The 15,578-nt window shown below is 37.7% G+C and overlaps 1 protein-coding gene across 1 annotated transcript; it reads left to right on the top strand.

Annotated features, from left to right (window-relative positions):
• Positions 1-12,905: 12,905 nt before the first annotated feature.
• On the top strand, positions 12,906-14,463 carry LOC148370769 (forkhead box protein H1-like). Its single transcript, XM_088327761.1, has 3 exons — positions 12,906-13,039; positions 13,176-13,271; positions 13,817-14,463. The coding sequence occupies exons 1-3, from the start codon at positions 12,917-12,919 to the stop codon at positions 14,321-14,323; spliced, it is 726 nt and encodes a 241-aa protein (XP_088183887.1). The 5' UTR covers positions 12,906-12,916; the 3' UTR covers positions 14,324-14,463.
• The last annotated feature ends 1,115 nt before the right edge of the window (positions 14,464-15,578 follow it).

Genomic DNA, 15,578 nt, shown 5'->3' with positions numbered 1-15,578 from the left:
ACTGTTAGAAACGGCGCAGTTTTCCACCATGAATAAAGTGGACATGTTTCTATTTTATTATTTGACCAATGTGCAGCCTTTTGAGACTTCTTGTAATTAAGTGCTATACGAATAAACGTGACTTGACTTGGCCCAAAGACTTGGGAAGGTTGGTCTGTCAAGTCGCATTAATCACAAAATGTCTCAAAGGACTGCACAGGTTACAATTACACCATCCCCTGATCTTAAACCAACATGCGGGCAAGGAACAACTCAAAACCTCAACATGAGGAAATGAGAAACCTTGAGAATGGTAATCCGCCTCCCAGGGTGGAATAGATTTACCATTGAGTGACAGTACACAAAACATAGTGAACATCAATAAAAGAAAACAATAACATGTTGAAATTTGTCCTAAAAGTCCACAACAGCAACGTTGCAGCTTCCCATCTCTGCCGGCTGGTCGACACAGACGATGACATGCTTAAGGTCCAGCCAGGCGGTGGTCTGCTGACTCATCTTGGTACGTCCTTTTCCCTCATTTCACCAGCAACCAGGCAGCTGGAAAGGACAAGAAAGAAAAGTATGAGGTGTGCATCAGTCATAAGCTATTGGATAGAAATGGGTCTTAAGTCTAGACTTAAAAACTTCTACAGAGGTTGCACCTTCCATTCTGAGTAGCAGATGAATTATCTAAATTTTACACCATCATATAAACATGCATAGTAGTTTTGGAGTATTTATCTACTGCAAAGAGATCAATTGTTCATTGTCTTCACCTGAGGTGTCTTTGTCCTCATGTCCGGTTGAATATGTTGCAGAACAACCATCTACCCAGTCCATTCTGAAAGACACAATATTTCCATAAATAATATTGAAGAGAATAGAATTTGAAGCCCATAACACACCATTACTTACATACTGTTCCTGAGGTATTTATATGTTTCCTCATCATAATCTTCTTCAGCAATACTCATGTCAAGTCAAGTCATATTTATTTGTGACGCCCTTAATCACAAAGAGTCTCAAAGGGCTGCACAGACCACAGATTATTGCAAACCACAAACTATTATGACACCATCCCCTGATCTAAAACCTACACGAGGGCAAATAAAACACAGATATTGTCAACATAAAATATAGGTTATTTATATGCTATAGAATAGAGGTGTGTTTTAAGCTTAGATTTAAACAGTTCCACTGAGGTTGCAGATCGAATCTCAGGGGGAAGGGCATTCCACAGCACCGGGACCCGAATGGAGAACGCTTTCGAACCTGCGGATCTCTTCTTGGCTCTTGGGATCTCTAGTAGACTAGCGTTTTCAGAGCGAAGGCTCCGGACCCGAACATGGGGGGGAATTAAATCTGAAAGATATGAGGGAGCAAGTCCATGTATGATTTTGTATAATACCAACAGAACCCAAAAATCACATATTAAGCCAGGGGTCGGGAACCTATGGCTCGGGAGCCATATATGGCTCTTTTGATGACGGCATCTGGCTCTCTGAAAATTTCTGAACGAAACAAATCAATCAATAATTTTACTAATAATGTTACTTTAGCAAAATAAATAATAATAATAAAGTCAGAAAAAAACATGTCAAAAAAAAAAAAAAATACACACATTTTAATTTATATATATTTTCACCTGCAACTTTCCGTTCAGGCACGCAGCTAAGAGCCAATCTGTTCTCCGGTGAGCGGGAGGGTCCGCTACCCGGAAAGTCTAATTTTAATGGATAATTTACAACAATCTGCACAAGTCATTTTGAAGCAAAGAAGTAATATTTCCTCGTTTTTGGTTAGCTTTTTTATGCAGAGTGAACCCTTCTAATCAAGAAGATGACGAAAAGGAAAAAAGATGAAGATTACCGTACGTTTCAGCAGGAATGGACAGAGCAATTTGCCTTTATTGAGAGAGCAGGTTGTGCAGTGTGTCTTATATGCAATGATAAAATTTCCTCGATGAAACGGTCAAATATAAAGAGACACTTCGACACACGCCATGGCACATTTTCAGCGAAATATCCAGTGGGAGACAACATAAAGAAGGCCTGTCAAGAACTACTTTCCACAGTCCAGGCTAGTCAGCAGCAGCTCCGTGTATGGGCCAAACAAGGTGATTTTAACTCTGCTAGCTTTGCTGGTTCTTTAGCAATTGTGAGGAGCGGGAAGCCGTTTACAGATGGCGATTATGCCAAATCATTCATGCTTTATGTGGCCAACGAGCTTTTTGACGATGTTAAGGATAAAGATAAAATAATCAAACGGATAAAAGATATGCCTCTTTCAGCAAGAACTGTGCTGTGATGTCGAATCAAGTGGAGATAAAAACAAGTGAATGACATAAATGCAGCGGAGTTTTTTTCCCTGGCTTTGGATGAATCAACAGATGTCAGTCATTTATCCCAGTTCAGTATTATTGCACGCTATGTTGACGGTGACTCGCTGCGTGAGGAAAGACTTGCCGTTTTCCACTAAAAGGGACAATGAGAGGAGAGAATTTATTCAAGTCTTTCATGGAGTTTGCAAATGAAAAGAATCTACCAATGGATAAACTTATTTCTGTGTGTACCGATGGTGCTCCGTGCATGGTGGGGAAAAACAGAGGATTTGTAGCGCTGCTTCGTGAGCAGGAGAACAGACCCATCCTCAGCTTCCACTGTATTCTACATCAGGAGGCACTTGCTGTATTGACCATGTTTGGATCTACTTATGCATGCGAACAGTCGTTCTCACACCTAAAACACATCAAAACCAACCTGCGATCACGTTTAAAAGATGGAATAAACGCCTGCATGAAGCTGAACCTCACCACCTATCAACCGGACTACAAAGCCATCAGCAAAACCATGCAACACCGAAAGTCGCATTAATAGTAAGTCAGAAGTACTTTTCTTATTAATAAATACCTTTAATTTTATTTTGAACAACATGTTATAACAGAGTCTTATTATAATATATATATTGTTGGTCTTCTTCGATTTAGATAAGAAATTGCTGACCTGAGGGCCTCAGACAGCGGTGAACAAGCAGAGCGGGCAAGTAAACATGGACAGATATGAATAAAACCTCAGCCTGCAGACCAGTTGATTGTTATACTTATAAATAATTGTTAGTTTTTGTTATTAACTTACAATGTTGTTCAAAATAAATTCTGTCTTATTATACTATAAACTCGTTGATTTTCCTCTTCCATTTAGCTGTTTTTGGTATTAAAATATACATATGGCTCTCCTAGGATTAGATTTTAAAATTTGGGTTTTTTTCGGCTCTTTCAGCAAAAAAGGTTCCCGACCCCTGTATTAAGCTAACAGGGAGCCAATGCAGGTGAGCTAAAATCGGGGTGTGAGCAAACTTTCTTGTCAAGTGAAAAGCCTCGTGCCGCATTTTGTACCAGCTGAAGACTCTTGATTTTGGACTTCAGGAGACCGGAGAGTTGTGCATGACAGTAATCGAGACGGAAGGTACTTCATGATCCCAAAAGCTCTCTCTATGACTGACCATCCTTTAGAATGGTGGTGATTGAACTTTTGTTGCATGATGCCATTAACAGGTTCCCTGTAAGGTGTGATGAGGCAGATCAGTGTCTCTAAACATGGGTATCTTCCATCACACAACAGGAAGTACCCGCTAGGTGGATAGCTTTGAGCAGTATAAAAGGAGCTGGTCTTCAAAATGCATGCATCATGCACAGATCCTGGATATCCCACAAATACATCTAAGAACCGCCCTGAGGAGTCACAAATGGCCTGCATGTTTATAGAATAGAAGCCTTTGTAGTTCAGGTAGTCGAATCTATGGTGTGATGGAGGCTTAATATGTATGTGGCATCCATCAATTGCACCTATAGCTGTGTTAAGGATGGGTGTACCACATAGTTGTCCAAACCCATGACCCACAGTGTCCATACAGGTATTTGCAGAGCTTGGAAAGTGTATGGCTTTTGGCAAGTGCTTCCATATTAACTGGGCAACCCGGTGGGCAATTCTTTGTACGGTGGACCTGGGTACACTGAAGACCCATGACACCACACGGTAGGACAGACCGTGGGCCAGCCAGTACACGTAGATCAGGACTTCTACCTCATGGCCCCAGCCGTAGTCCTGTTCCCTCTTCAGCAGCTCCTGCATGGCACGCATGGCCTTCCTGCTCAGCCTGAAGTCTTGAATGAGTTCAGACTCCACATCGAACCATAAGCGGAGGACGGGAACATTCCTGTCCAACCTGCAGTAGCTTATGGGACGGCCACTCTGGAAAACAATAGATAATATCAACATTTTAGGCATAAAAGTTGGCATGGAACAGAAAATGACAGTTTTTTACTGTTTACTGTGACTGTATGCATATTGAAAAATGTAGAAATGATCTATTTTTACATCTATTGACAACTCTATAAGTTGAAGTAAATAATCTAAGCACAAAGATGTTTGGGTGCTACAAGGAATGTTTGAGAACGATATAACGTCAGCTTAAGTGTCATGTGTACCATACCTGTCAACCTCCAAGGCTCCATGCCCTTACAAACTGTCGTAATTTACCTTACAAAATACAAAATAATCTTACACCATATTTTTTTTCAAACGTGTTTTTTTATGTAGTTTAACATGTTATATTGTACATGTGTTTTGTTATATCATATATATTGTTAATTAACATTTTGTCGTGAGATACTGAGTTGCTCGACATGAATGAGGTTTATTATAAAAAGTTCAAAAATTAAGTCGCTTACACGTTCACTGTAGCAGGAAAAAATACATGCAAATATATTTAAATAGAATAATACATTTTCTTATTCAATTTATTAATTCATTTTTTGCATTAGTATACTGATTAAAGGGATAACCACCAAACTGTCCTATTTCATTTTCTCCTTTCATACTTCCTTTTTTCTGAACTTCTTTATACAACATAAAAATTCGTAATATAATGCATCAAAGCAAGTGAGCCGTTTGAGAATTGGCTGTCTTTAACGAGTTGACCCGAATAAGCCGGTTCTCTAAAAAGAGACGGAATTCCTTTCACTACACAACTCGAATTCGTTTGACTTGATTAATTTGCCATTTCGTGATAGTCGGATGGTACCCATAATTGACAACTTTGCGTTTTTCCGTACAGATTTTCTTGTACGTCATACACACCTTAAAATACATAATTAACGTACTTTGTACGGCAAAAACGTACAGGTTGACAGGTATGTGTGTACTGTTTTTGCGTTTGTTTACTTTTCATCATGTCCCACATCAAACATCCCTACAATATTTCATAAAATGGCAATAAGACACCAATGAGTAGGATGTCATATATTTCTACACGATCATAGGGTATCATTAGAACGTGGCTTGTACGTTAACTCTTACTGTATTTTTTTAATGTGAGGACATACCTTGTAATGATGAATCAGCGCTGCATAGCGCCGAAGCCGTCTTCGGTTCAGCGCATTTCTTCTCCGTTGATTGGAGAGACGGAGAAAGGTGATAAGCGCCCAGGCGATCCGTAATGACACGGATGTAGCTGGCATTTTTAACGTTGAACGGATTCTCCAACTCAAGTTGTTTATATATGACGTAGGCCAATACGTCACTGAGGTCTACAGCCAATTATTATTACCGCTATCTCCTGGACTGGGGTGGAACCTTGCAAGTGCCGTCCAATTTCTTGGGCAACAATATTCACTTGCACTACTCTCACTGAGGGTACTTCCCTTTGGAGCAGGGATGTCAACCTCATTTTAACTCGGGGGCCACACGATAGAAAAAACATTCTGTCGGGGGCCGGACTGGTAGATTAAAGAGAAAGAAAAAGAGAGATAAAGAAATAAGAGAAAGAGGGAGGGAAAAGGAGAGAGGGCGGGACAAAGAAAGAAAAATAGGGAGAGCAGGAGAAACAAAAGAGATAAAAAGGGAAGTCGTGTGAGAGGGGGAAAGAAAAGGAGAGGAAGAAAGAAATCCAAAGAGAAATAGACGGACAGAAGGAGAGAAAAGAGAAAATAAAGCGCGAAGGGTAGGAAGGGAGAAAGAGAAAAGGGAAGTTAGAGCAAATGAAGTTAAAAAGACAGAGAGAGAGAAAGAGACAAAGAGGAACAAAAGAAGAGAAAAATAGAGAAACAGAGAGTGAAAGAGACAGAGAGTGGGAGAAAAGGGGTGGAAAAGAGAGAGAGAGCATCCGAGAGAGAGAGAAACAAATACAAGTTCAGTGTCTTTGTGAGAGGCACCTGGTTTTGGCAACATCAAGTTGACATATTTCAACCTGCAGCTTTTTCTCTTGCGCTTCTCTGAGTGTTGTCTCGCAGGCCGGATTCAATCTCTTAGCGGGCCTGATCTGGGCCGCCTGTTTGACACCTGTGCTTTGGAGGGACCTCACTGGAGGGTTCTCAGGGCCAAGTGAGAGGAATGGGATGTAAATAAAATAAAAAAAAAAACATTTGAAAATAAACTCCGCATCAAATGCTAAATATTTTCATAAGTCGCTGTTTTTTATTTTATTTTACAAATTCCTCTGTGCCAAAGGTGTCACAACAGGGGGGAAAGTGATATTTCGGTGGCAATTTTTTTACCATACATCAAAGGTTTTACACTATAACAAATAAGAATATTTAAAAATACTTTATAATTTCATTATTGTTAAACGCAAAAAAATGGCCTAAAAAAATCCCCTACTCGTTTTTTTTCACGTTAAAGATACCAGTATTGATAGTGTCAAACAGGAAGTTCCAGTTAGACTTCGAAATAAGAGTGATCGCTTCGGGACTGAGGATATTGCGCCATGGATGTGAAAATAAAATATATCGGACAAAAAGTTTGATAGTAAAAACAAATCTAAATTATTTTCACCGACAGCGTTTTTATTTACAACTTCTGTTCATTGTCGAGATTCTGTGTATGTGCAAAAACGCGTGATCCCGAGCAAGTAAAGCTTCTGCAAAAATAAATGTAAAAATAAAAATCAATAAAAAAACACTACAATTTCCAATAAGTATGTCTGGTTCAAAACTGATACTTTTCGTGTGTTTGGGGATCACAAACCCTGTCTAGCAGAGCGCTGTTTGATCTTTGTGAAGAAAGGAAAAGCCATTGATGCCAACGAAAGACAAAGCAAATGAGGTGACGAGAGCTTGATCGGTAAAAAACATTTCAAGTCCTTGAATTGCGTTCCTTACATTTGCACATCGTCATTATCAGCTTATTTGCATTCTTTTGACATGCAGGGGGCAGCAAAAGTACAGATAATAATGTCTTTATTTTGATTATTTTGTGTACTCTTCTGTATGTAAGCACCTATAGGCTACTAGGCATTCGAATACGTTACAAGTGAATTAAAAAGTCAGTATAAAATTGAAAACGCCAGTGAGCCTTTTCTCGTTTGTAATTTAGGAATAAATAACACACAGACTTCCACATATTATATTTTGATGTTTATGTTCGTTTTAAAACAGATTTAAATCATCAAATTGGATTTGAAACCTTCAGAATTGAAGCAAAAGAATATATAAGGTCCATCTATTAATACTACTTAATTACTTAATTTGATATTTAGTTTTGCGGTATTTCTGTTTTGTGACTGAAGTAGTATTTTTGTAGTCTAACCGTAGTTGTATTTTTATAGTATTTTTTGTGAATTTCTGTAGTAGTACTTTTGTATTATAGTATTACTGTACTGGTATGATTTAAAGCATTTAGAAGTATTTATGTAGTACTGTTGTAGTTTTTATTACTGCTTCTTATTTTAAAATGCAGGGCACAGCATAAGTACCCATAATGATGTCTTTATTTTAATAATTTTGTGTACTCTACTGTATGAAAGCACTTATACTAGAAATAATACCATCGTAGAAATTTCAATACCTTATTCATAAATAAAAAGTCAATATAAGTAGTTTTAATGAAGTAGTGTTACTGCAGTTGTACCTTTGTAGAATTTCTCTCTTAGCACTTTTGTGTTTTAGTTTTACTGTACAGGTATTTTGTAGTATTTTGAAGTATTTATGTAGTAGTACTTTTTATTATGGTTATACTTTAATAGCATTTGTGTAGGACATCTGTAGTATTTCTTTCTTCTTTTCAGAATAAAGCAAAATAATATACTATGCCCATGTTTATAAGCATTCAATTCGATATTTAGCTTTGTAATAATTTAGTTTTATTTTTGTAGCATTTCTATTGTACTATCTTTGTAGAATTATAGCGGTAGTATTTCTGTAGTAGTAAATTTGTAACATAGTTTTACCATACTAGTATTTTTGGAGCATTTCTTTTTTTTTTTTTCAGAATTAAACCAAAACATATACCAAGTCAATGTTTTTAGCACTTAATTTTTAACATTTAGTTTTGCAGTAATTCTGAAGTTGTATTTTTGTAGTATTTATTTTTCTTTTCAGAATAAAAGCAAAATATTATATTGGGTGGGCAGCACGGCGGCGCAGTGGTTAGCACTTGTGCGGCACAGTTCATGTCATGGGAACCTGTTGTGGGTTCAAATCCAGCTCCAGACTTCCTGTGCGGAGTTTGTATGTTCTCCCCGTGCTTGCGTGGGTTTCCTCCGGGCACTCCGGTTTCCTCCCACGTTCCAAAAACATGCATTTCAGATGAATTGGCCGGTCCAAATTGTCCCTAGGTGTGAATGAGCGAATGAGTTGTCTGTCCCTGTGTGCCCTGCGATTGGCTGGCAACCAGTTCAGGGTGTCCCCTGCCCACTGCCCGGAGAAGGCTGGGATGGGCTCCAGCCCCCCCGCGACCCTGATGAGGATAAGCGGTACGGCTGATGAGATGAGAGATGAGATGAGATTATATTGGGTCAATTTTGTTAAGCATTACATTTGATTATTAGTTTAGTGCTAATTCTGTTTTATTTTTGTAGCATTTCTGTGGTAGCATTTCTGTAGTAGTATTTCTGTAGTCATATTTTTTGTATTATAGTATTGCTGTACTCATAATTTTGTGGCATTTCTGTGGTATTTTTTCTCGATTATTTTGTAGTATTACTGTAGTTGTATTTCTGTAATAGTATTTCTGCATGGTATTTGTATTGTTTATGTTGTAGTATTTCTGACTAACTTTTTTCGTATTATAGTAACACTGTACTAGCATTTCTTTAGTGTTTTTTTTTAAATTAAAGCACAATAATATATAAGATCCTTGTTTTTAAGCACTCAATTTGATATTAAATTTTCTAGTCATTTTGTTGTATTTTTATGGTATTTCTGTACTAATATTTTGTTGTAGACACTCAAAGAGACCATGGGGATGAAGCTGGGCCCCCCAAAAACGCATTTTTAAAACAATCAGTAGTACTTTATTTACTTTTACATACATTGTTGATATTTTCACAATTTTCGTTTACGGATCGGTTTAAAAAGGCTGATGTGCCCCAACATTCTTTTTTGATTATATTTATCTTCAAGTCTTTTATTAGATGTTTATCATGGAGTGTCACGTCTCATCTGGCTATCAACAATGTACACTACGTTGTAATAAGTGACAATAAAGACAATTCTAAAAAGTTCATATTTACTAGAAATGTGTAATTTTTGAGCTGTTTATCAAAATCACAGACTCAAATATTTAGCTTCCTTTTTTCTGTAATCTGTCCATCTTATCCCTCCCCAAGTGAACAAAGTGTCGTTATTGGGACGAACGAGCGATCTTTAGTTGCTAGCGTTTGCATCCGTGATCCGAGTGGGGCTTTTGTCTGCGTCGTGCACAAACGACATTAAGAGAAAAACACATTAGCCTGCGCTCGCATATGAAAGGAGTGGAATGCACACAGGTGCAAGCCATCAACTGCAGGAAATCAGTCCATCTACGCAGGGGAGACACCCAGAAGATATCAAAGAGTGTACAGAAAAATAACAAGGAAGATTACTAGCATCTTCTGAATTCGAGGACATCAAAGCCACTGTCACACTAGCTTGACTACGCATCCCTGCTACTTTACTTTGGAGCACCAGCATGTAACTATATGAAACAAGAAAGGTTGTCAAATCAAATCATGTTTGTTTGTAAAGTCCTTTATCCCAACAGTCTCAAAGGATGTACAGACAACCATTACCATCTGAAATTACATGAGGGCAACGAAAAATAATCCCAAATACCTGTTTGACACCGTACAGTTCTCACCAGGCTAGGTAAATAAGAACAAATAATATGTTTATTTTTATAGCCCTTAATCACATCAAGTCTAAAGGGATGTACAGGCCACGGACTACCATTACACCATTCCCTGACCCGAAACCCACATGAGGGAAGGGGAAAACTCAAAACTTCAGCATGAGGAAAATAAGGAAACCATGGGAAGGCGCCGTACACGAGGTAACCCCTTTTCAGGATGACCAGGCCTTATTGATGTTGCAAGGGCGTCAACAGACCATACACATTCATCAGCAATATAATATAGGTAATAACAGAATGTCAAGTCGACAGCTTCCTGTTCCAAATTCGTGACCATCAACAGGTTTGACAACCGCCTACATCAGGGCCAAGTGCCAGTTCAATGGCTCAAAATGCAAGAGCCATGTTCATCCTTCTTCCTTAAAACCAGAAGACAAGAGTATGAGGTTAATATCCCTCATAAGCCATTGAATATGAAGTGTGTATTAATCCTATATTCAAATACCTTGATGAAATGCTCTGTCATACATTGAAACTAAAGGACAAACCCTATTTACAGACTCGAACATTTAAAGAAATAAAGTACTGAACTAAACATTTTTTACAAATAACTTTAATACTGTCAAATTATATTTTTAAAGTAATCTTGCTATTGCATTGTTAATTAAAAAAAAAAAGGAGGATGATTTCAGGACACTATCCACTTTTTTACTTCAGATGATATTTTGTCTCCATCACGAGGACCTTAATGGAAAACATGGTGATGTGAAAAGACATTCCAAACAACAAATAAAAGTACAGTGCTTTATAAGCGTTTTTTACAGTTGACTTATGTACTGTCAAATTAGGAGTTGATTAATTAACCCTTACCACTTTTTTACTTCAGATTAAAATTTGATTTTGAAAGTGCCATAAAGAACCAAAAAATGAGATAGAAAAGGGGATGTATTCAAACACAAATTACATCTGACAGAACAAAACCTGAAAGGTAAGACGACACAACAAATATTCCCACATGTCGACAGAACAACTATGAAATATAATTGCAAGCACACTAACTAGCTCTGACTGAACATCACATGAAAATAAGACAATGCGGGATATGTTGGAATACCAATGTGATCCGACTGACAAAACATAAAAGGAAGACGACACAAAAATTGCGGAAGAAACAACAATGAAAGTGCTATGACTAAGAAATATAAGATAGGAACACTAACTAGCTCTAACTGAACAAAACATGAAAAGAGAACAACACCAGATACGTTGGAAGAATAAACAGCTCCAATTCAACAAAAACACAAAATATAGACAACACTGCATATGTTGGAACACTAACTAGCTCTAACTGGACAAAACGTGAAACGAGGACAACATAAGATATATTAGAAAATTATTTCTAAGGAAGAAGGAAGTCAACGCGACATAATTTGGAACGCGGACTTTTACTAAACCAAACATAGAAATACAAAGATGGATATGCTTCTACACTAGCTAGCTCAAACTGAACCGAACATGACCACAAGAAAACACAGGAAATGTTGGAACAATTACTCTAAATACACAAAACATAGAAGGAAGACAAAATAGGACATAGTAAATCCTTAACTAAACATCACATAGAAGGACAAGTGTGCAGGATATGTTGGAACACTAACTCTAACTGGACAAAACATGAAAGTAGACAACACATAACATGTTGGGACATAAACTAACTTCATCAGAAAAAACATGAAGAAAGGCAATGCAGAATATGTTCTAACACTAAATCAAACTAAAAAAAACATTAAAGAAGGACAACCTGGTAAAATTGAAACACTAGACAGCTCTAGATTAACAAAAATTGAAAGGAGAAAGACGCAGGATATGTTGGAACTAGATAAGCCTGGACAAAACATGAAAACATTCCAATGCGTGGACAGAACAAAAACATGATGGGGAGACCATAGACTATAATGCTGGGACACGAACTAGCTCTAACCGAACAAAATATGAAAGTCACCTTCTAAAAATGTTTAGACTGCAAAAACTATCGAATTTAGTTAATTATTTTATCTTAATCAAGTTGTTTAGAAAGTCTTTTTTTTTCATCTGTGGGCTGACAAATTTGCATAAAGTATTAATTTTCCAAACATGTTTTAGTCTATTTTTCTTCATTTCCTTAAAAACATGAAAAAAAGTATCTCATTTTATGAAATAAAAAAAGGATTATTAACATTTTTTAGTTTAGTTAATACAAATCAATATATATTATCCCTCCAATTTTAACATATTTTAGATCAATTCCCCACATAATTCACAAGTTAAATGAGAAAAAAATATTTGAAGTTTTTCCACCATAACATATTCTAATCTATTTTTGTCATTATTTCCCCACACGATTCAAAATCTAAAAATTGTATGTGAGCATTTGGGTCCAAAGGAAAATAGAGGGTAGACTAAAAAAAAAAAAAGTACAGTTTCTAATCATTTATATTACATGTAGTTGGGTAAAAAAATAATAAGGGGTGCAGTAAAAATGTATCTTCTTGGTTTTAAAATTAGCCCAAATAAAAATCTAATATTTTTCCCCAAACACATCTGTTTTGTTTGCAATAAATTAAAGCCCGTGGGCGTGGGGGTGAAAAAAAATGACTGCAGCTTGTTAAGTGAATTCAAAGAGTCAATATTATCAGTTTCTTTTTCCAAAAGTCACCTGGGCCCCCACCCCAACAAGTATCAAAAGGCGACCATTAGCGCCTCGCCCTCCTCCATTGTCCAACCGCCCCTTATAAAGCCCCCCTCAAATCACGACCCTTTCATACTTAAACTGGACGCAACTGGACAATATCATGCCCAAGTCTAGCAACAAACTCCGAGCTCACCTTCCCTGGAGGAGGAAGAGCGCCACCTACCTGGCGCGCATCGCCCTCATCCTGCAGGAGGCACCTGGGAAAATGCTCACCTTCACCCAGGTGAGACCAAGCAACTTCGAGAATATTTAGTTTTTTTTTTTCTCATAGGGCTTTTTGGGGTTTCGCAACTGAGGGAGAAAATGGGCCCGAGAAACGTTCTGTGTTTCTTTCTCACGCTTAGTTTTTGGTCTTGCAGCTGATGGACAAGTTGGGCCCGCTGGAGCCCGAGGACAGAAAATCCATCGAGAACAACATAAGGGTGTGTTTGTCCACCAATAAGTGTTTTATCAAGGTAAGAGAGGGAAAAGATACCAACAGAAAACTCACAAAACCTGAAAATGAACGAAAGTCGCACAAATATGACGCAGACTCCCAGAAAAGTGTAGGTTGGGTTGGATCCGAAGGCCCACCGAAGAGTACGTTCCACGTACATGATAAATTGGCCTGTTTTATTTCAAATGCAATGAACCAAATTTTGACTTGTGTGTGTGTGTGTGTGTGTGTGTGTATATATACACATATATAATATATAACAGACCAAAATCTGGGTCAAGCATGTTCAAATTGGGTTAAAACTTGTTTTAACTACTAGCTACCGAGTATCATCACTTTTTTTGATAGAATTCTTTAGAAAATCATGTTTTTAGGGGTTTGGTCCTAATTTAAGATGATTCACGACAAATAATTTGGGCCACGAGTTTTCAAATTGAGTTAAAATTTGTCCTGATTGTTTTTGTATTTAGAATATTGATTTTTTTTTTTTTTTTTTTTTTTAAAGTTCAGTCCTCACTTAAGATCTTTAAGACAGTTAGATATTTGACCGATCTCCCCCCTCAGATTCCTCTGGAGCCAGACTGCCTAGGCAGCAAACGGAACTTCTGGAAACTGGACCTGAGTCAAATCACCACCAAAATGGCTCGTCGTCACTTCCAGGACATTTTGGACTTTTTCCCTGAGCTTGGAGGAGTCCCGAGTCCCTCAACAGAGGACACCCCGACCCCGCCTGCGGTACAGATCAGCTACCAGGTCAAGTTGAGAGGCCCCAAGTTCTGCAGCCCCTTCTCCATCGAATCCCTACTTAAACGGGACAGCCCCGCGACCACAACTAACCACACATCTTCAGTTCTGAACAGTGCGACCGCACAATGCCAGCATCCTCGCTTTTCTCGCGAGAAGCTTCCTCTGCCCGTGTACTACCGCCCCTGTCCACTAGAGGCAGCTGTTCAACAAAGACTCAGACAGCGGTTCTGTACCGGACCCCCTTTTCCATCCTTCCCTGGCAGAACCTTCAACCGATCATATTTGCCGAACCCTAATTATCACCCACACCACTTTTGCTTATGATTTATTTTTTAAGTAAAATTAAAAAATATCAAGATGCACTTTAGGTAATCACAAAGTTCCCTCCCGAGATAAAATTTTGAATTCTAAATTCTAAGGAAATGTGTGTATAATAGTTTACATTATTTGCCAAATAAACACAATTATTCAGCATTTTTCTGAATCGTTTCTCCACTTGCGGTAAATTTCAGTGTTATTTTACATTATACATTCTACTTCATTGTAGCAAGCAGAGACGGGAGTCGTAGGCGGAGTGTCAAACAAAGGTGCCAACGAAAGCTGCTTTAATGACATTTAAACTTGCAATAATAAAACAAACACGAGAGTGGCTCGCGCCGGCCGAATTAAGAGTCCCCCTAGGAACTCGCCAACTGAACAATGGTTCCATGGGTGAATTATGTAAAACCCACTACATCATATACATTTGTGATATATTTTTACATTTTGTTTATTTACTGTAAATTTGATTGTTGTTTTCTACAACATCTGCTACAAACTGAATAAATCCAACAAATGTCAACTTAAGCCCTCGAAAGTTGTATTTTTAAAGGGCCTTAAAATGTGTATTTTTTAACGTATTATTTAAGACGTTTTTAGGAGGAACCCTGATGTATTTTTGACGTGTTTTTATTACTCAGCCGTTGATTTGTTTTATTTTTGTTGACAAATACATTTTGAGGCATATTTCCCAACGTATTTTATATACATGTGTGTTATATTTTTGTTTATTGTAGATGCAATTGATTTTATTACAATATTTGTCGCAAATATCAACAGTCTTAAAGGGTTGGTTTGCATTACTTGACCATGGTGTCGTGTTACTAAAAAGAGTGCCAAAAACACGACACTACGGGGACTCTTTTAAAAAAAAAAAATTTTTTTTTGATTATTGTGTATACCCGAGCACCAAAACTGCCCACAATTAGTTCAGCTCCCTCTAGGTGAGGATCATGTTGTCATATAAATGAAAAATCTATTCCCTTTTACGCATTTCAAAAGCATGTTTATGTGATAGTTGTATTTTTTGCTTATTTAAATCCTTTTTATTTTTATCCTTAGGGGCGCTACGTATTACACCATGACAGAGGGGTGTTAAATGCATTTGTGCTCATGGACAAATAGTAGGGAAGAAAATCCGACGGAGGCCAGACTAGTAGATAAGAGGAAAAAAAAGTAAGACAGAAAGAGCAGAAGAGATCAATAAAGTGGGAGAAATGAATGCGGCAGGAAGAATTTTTTTTAAAATGGCGAGAAAACA

The sequence above is a fragment of the Urocampus carinirostris genome, chromosome 2, assembly GCF_059441175.1.
Source record: "Urocampus carinirostris isolate Australia breed hairy pipefish chromosome 2, RoL_Ucar_1.0, whole genome shotgun sequence".
Lineage (NCBI taxonomy): Eukaryota > Metazoa > Chordata > Actinopteri > Syngnathiformes > Syngnathidae > Urocampus > Urocampus carinirostris.
Note: the sequence above shows the minus strand (reverse complement) of the source record. Positions and strands in the feature narration are given on the sequence as shown.

Bases quoted from the DNA above. Each gene is read 5' to 3' on its own strand.
- LOC148370769 (XM_088327761.1), top strand. From the start codon at position 12,917: ATGCCCAAGTCTAGCAACAAACTCCGAGCTCACCTTCCCTGGAGGAGG. The intron at 13,040-13,175 runs GTGAGACCAAGC...TTGGTCTTGCAG, and splicing joins AAATGCTCACCTTCACCCAG to CTGATGGACAAGTTGGGCCC. The intron at 13,272-13,816 runs GTAAGAGAGGGA...CTCCCCCCTCAG, and splicing joins CCAATAAGTGTTTTATCAAG to ATTCCTCTGGAGCCAGACTG.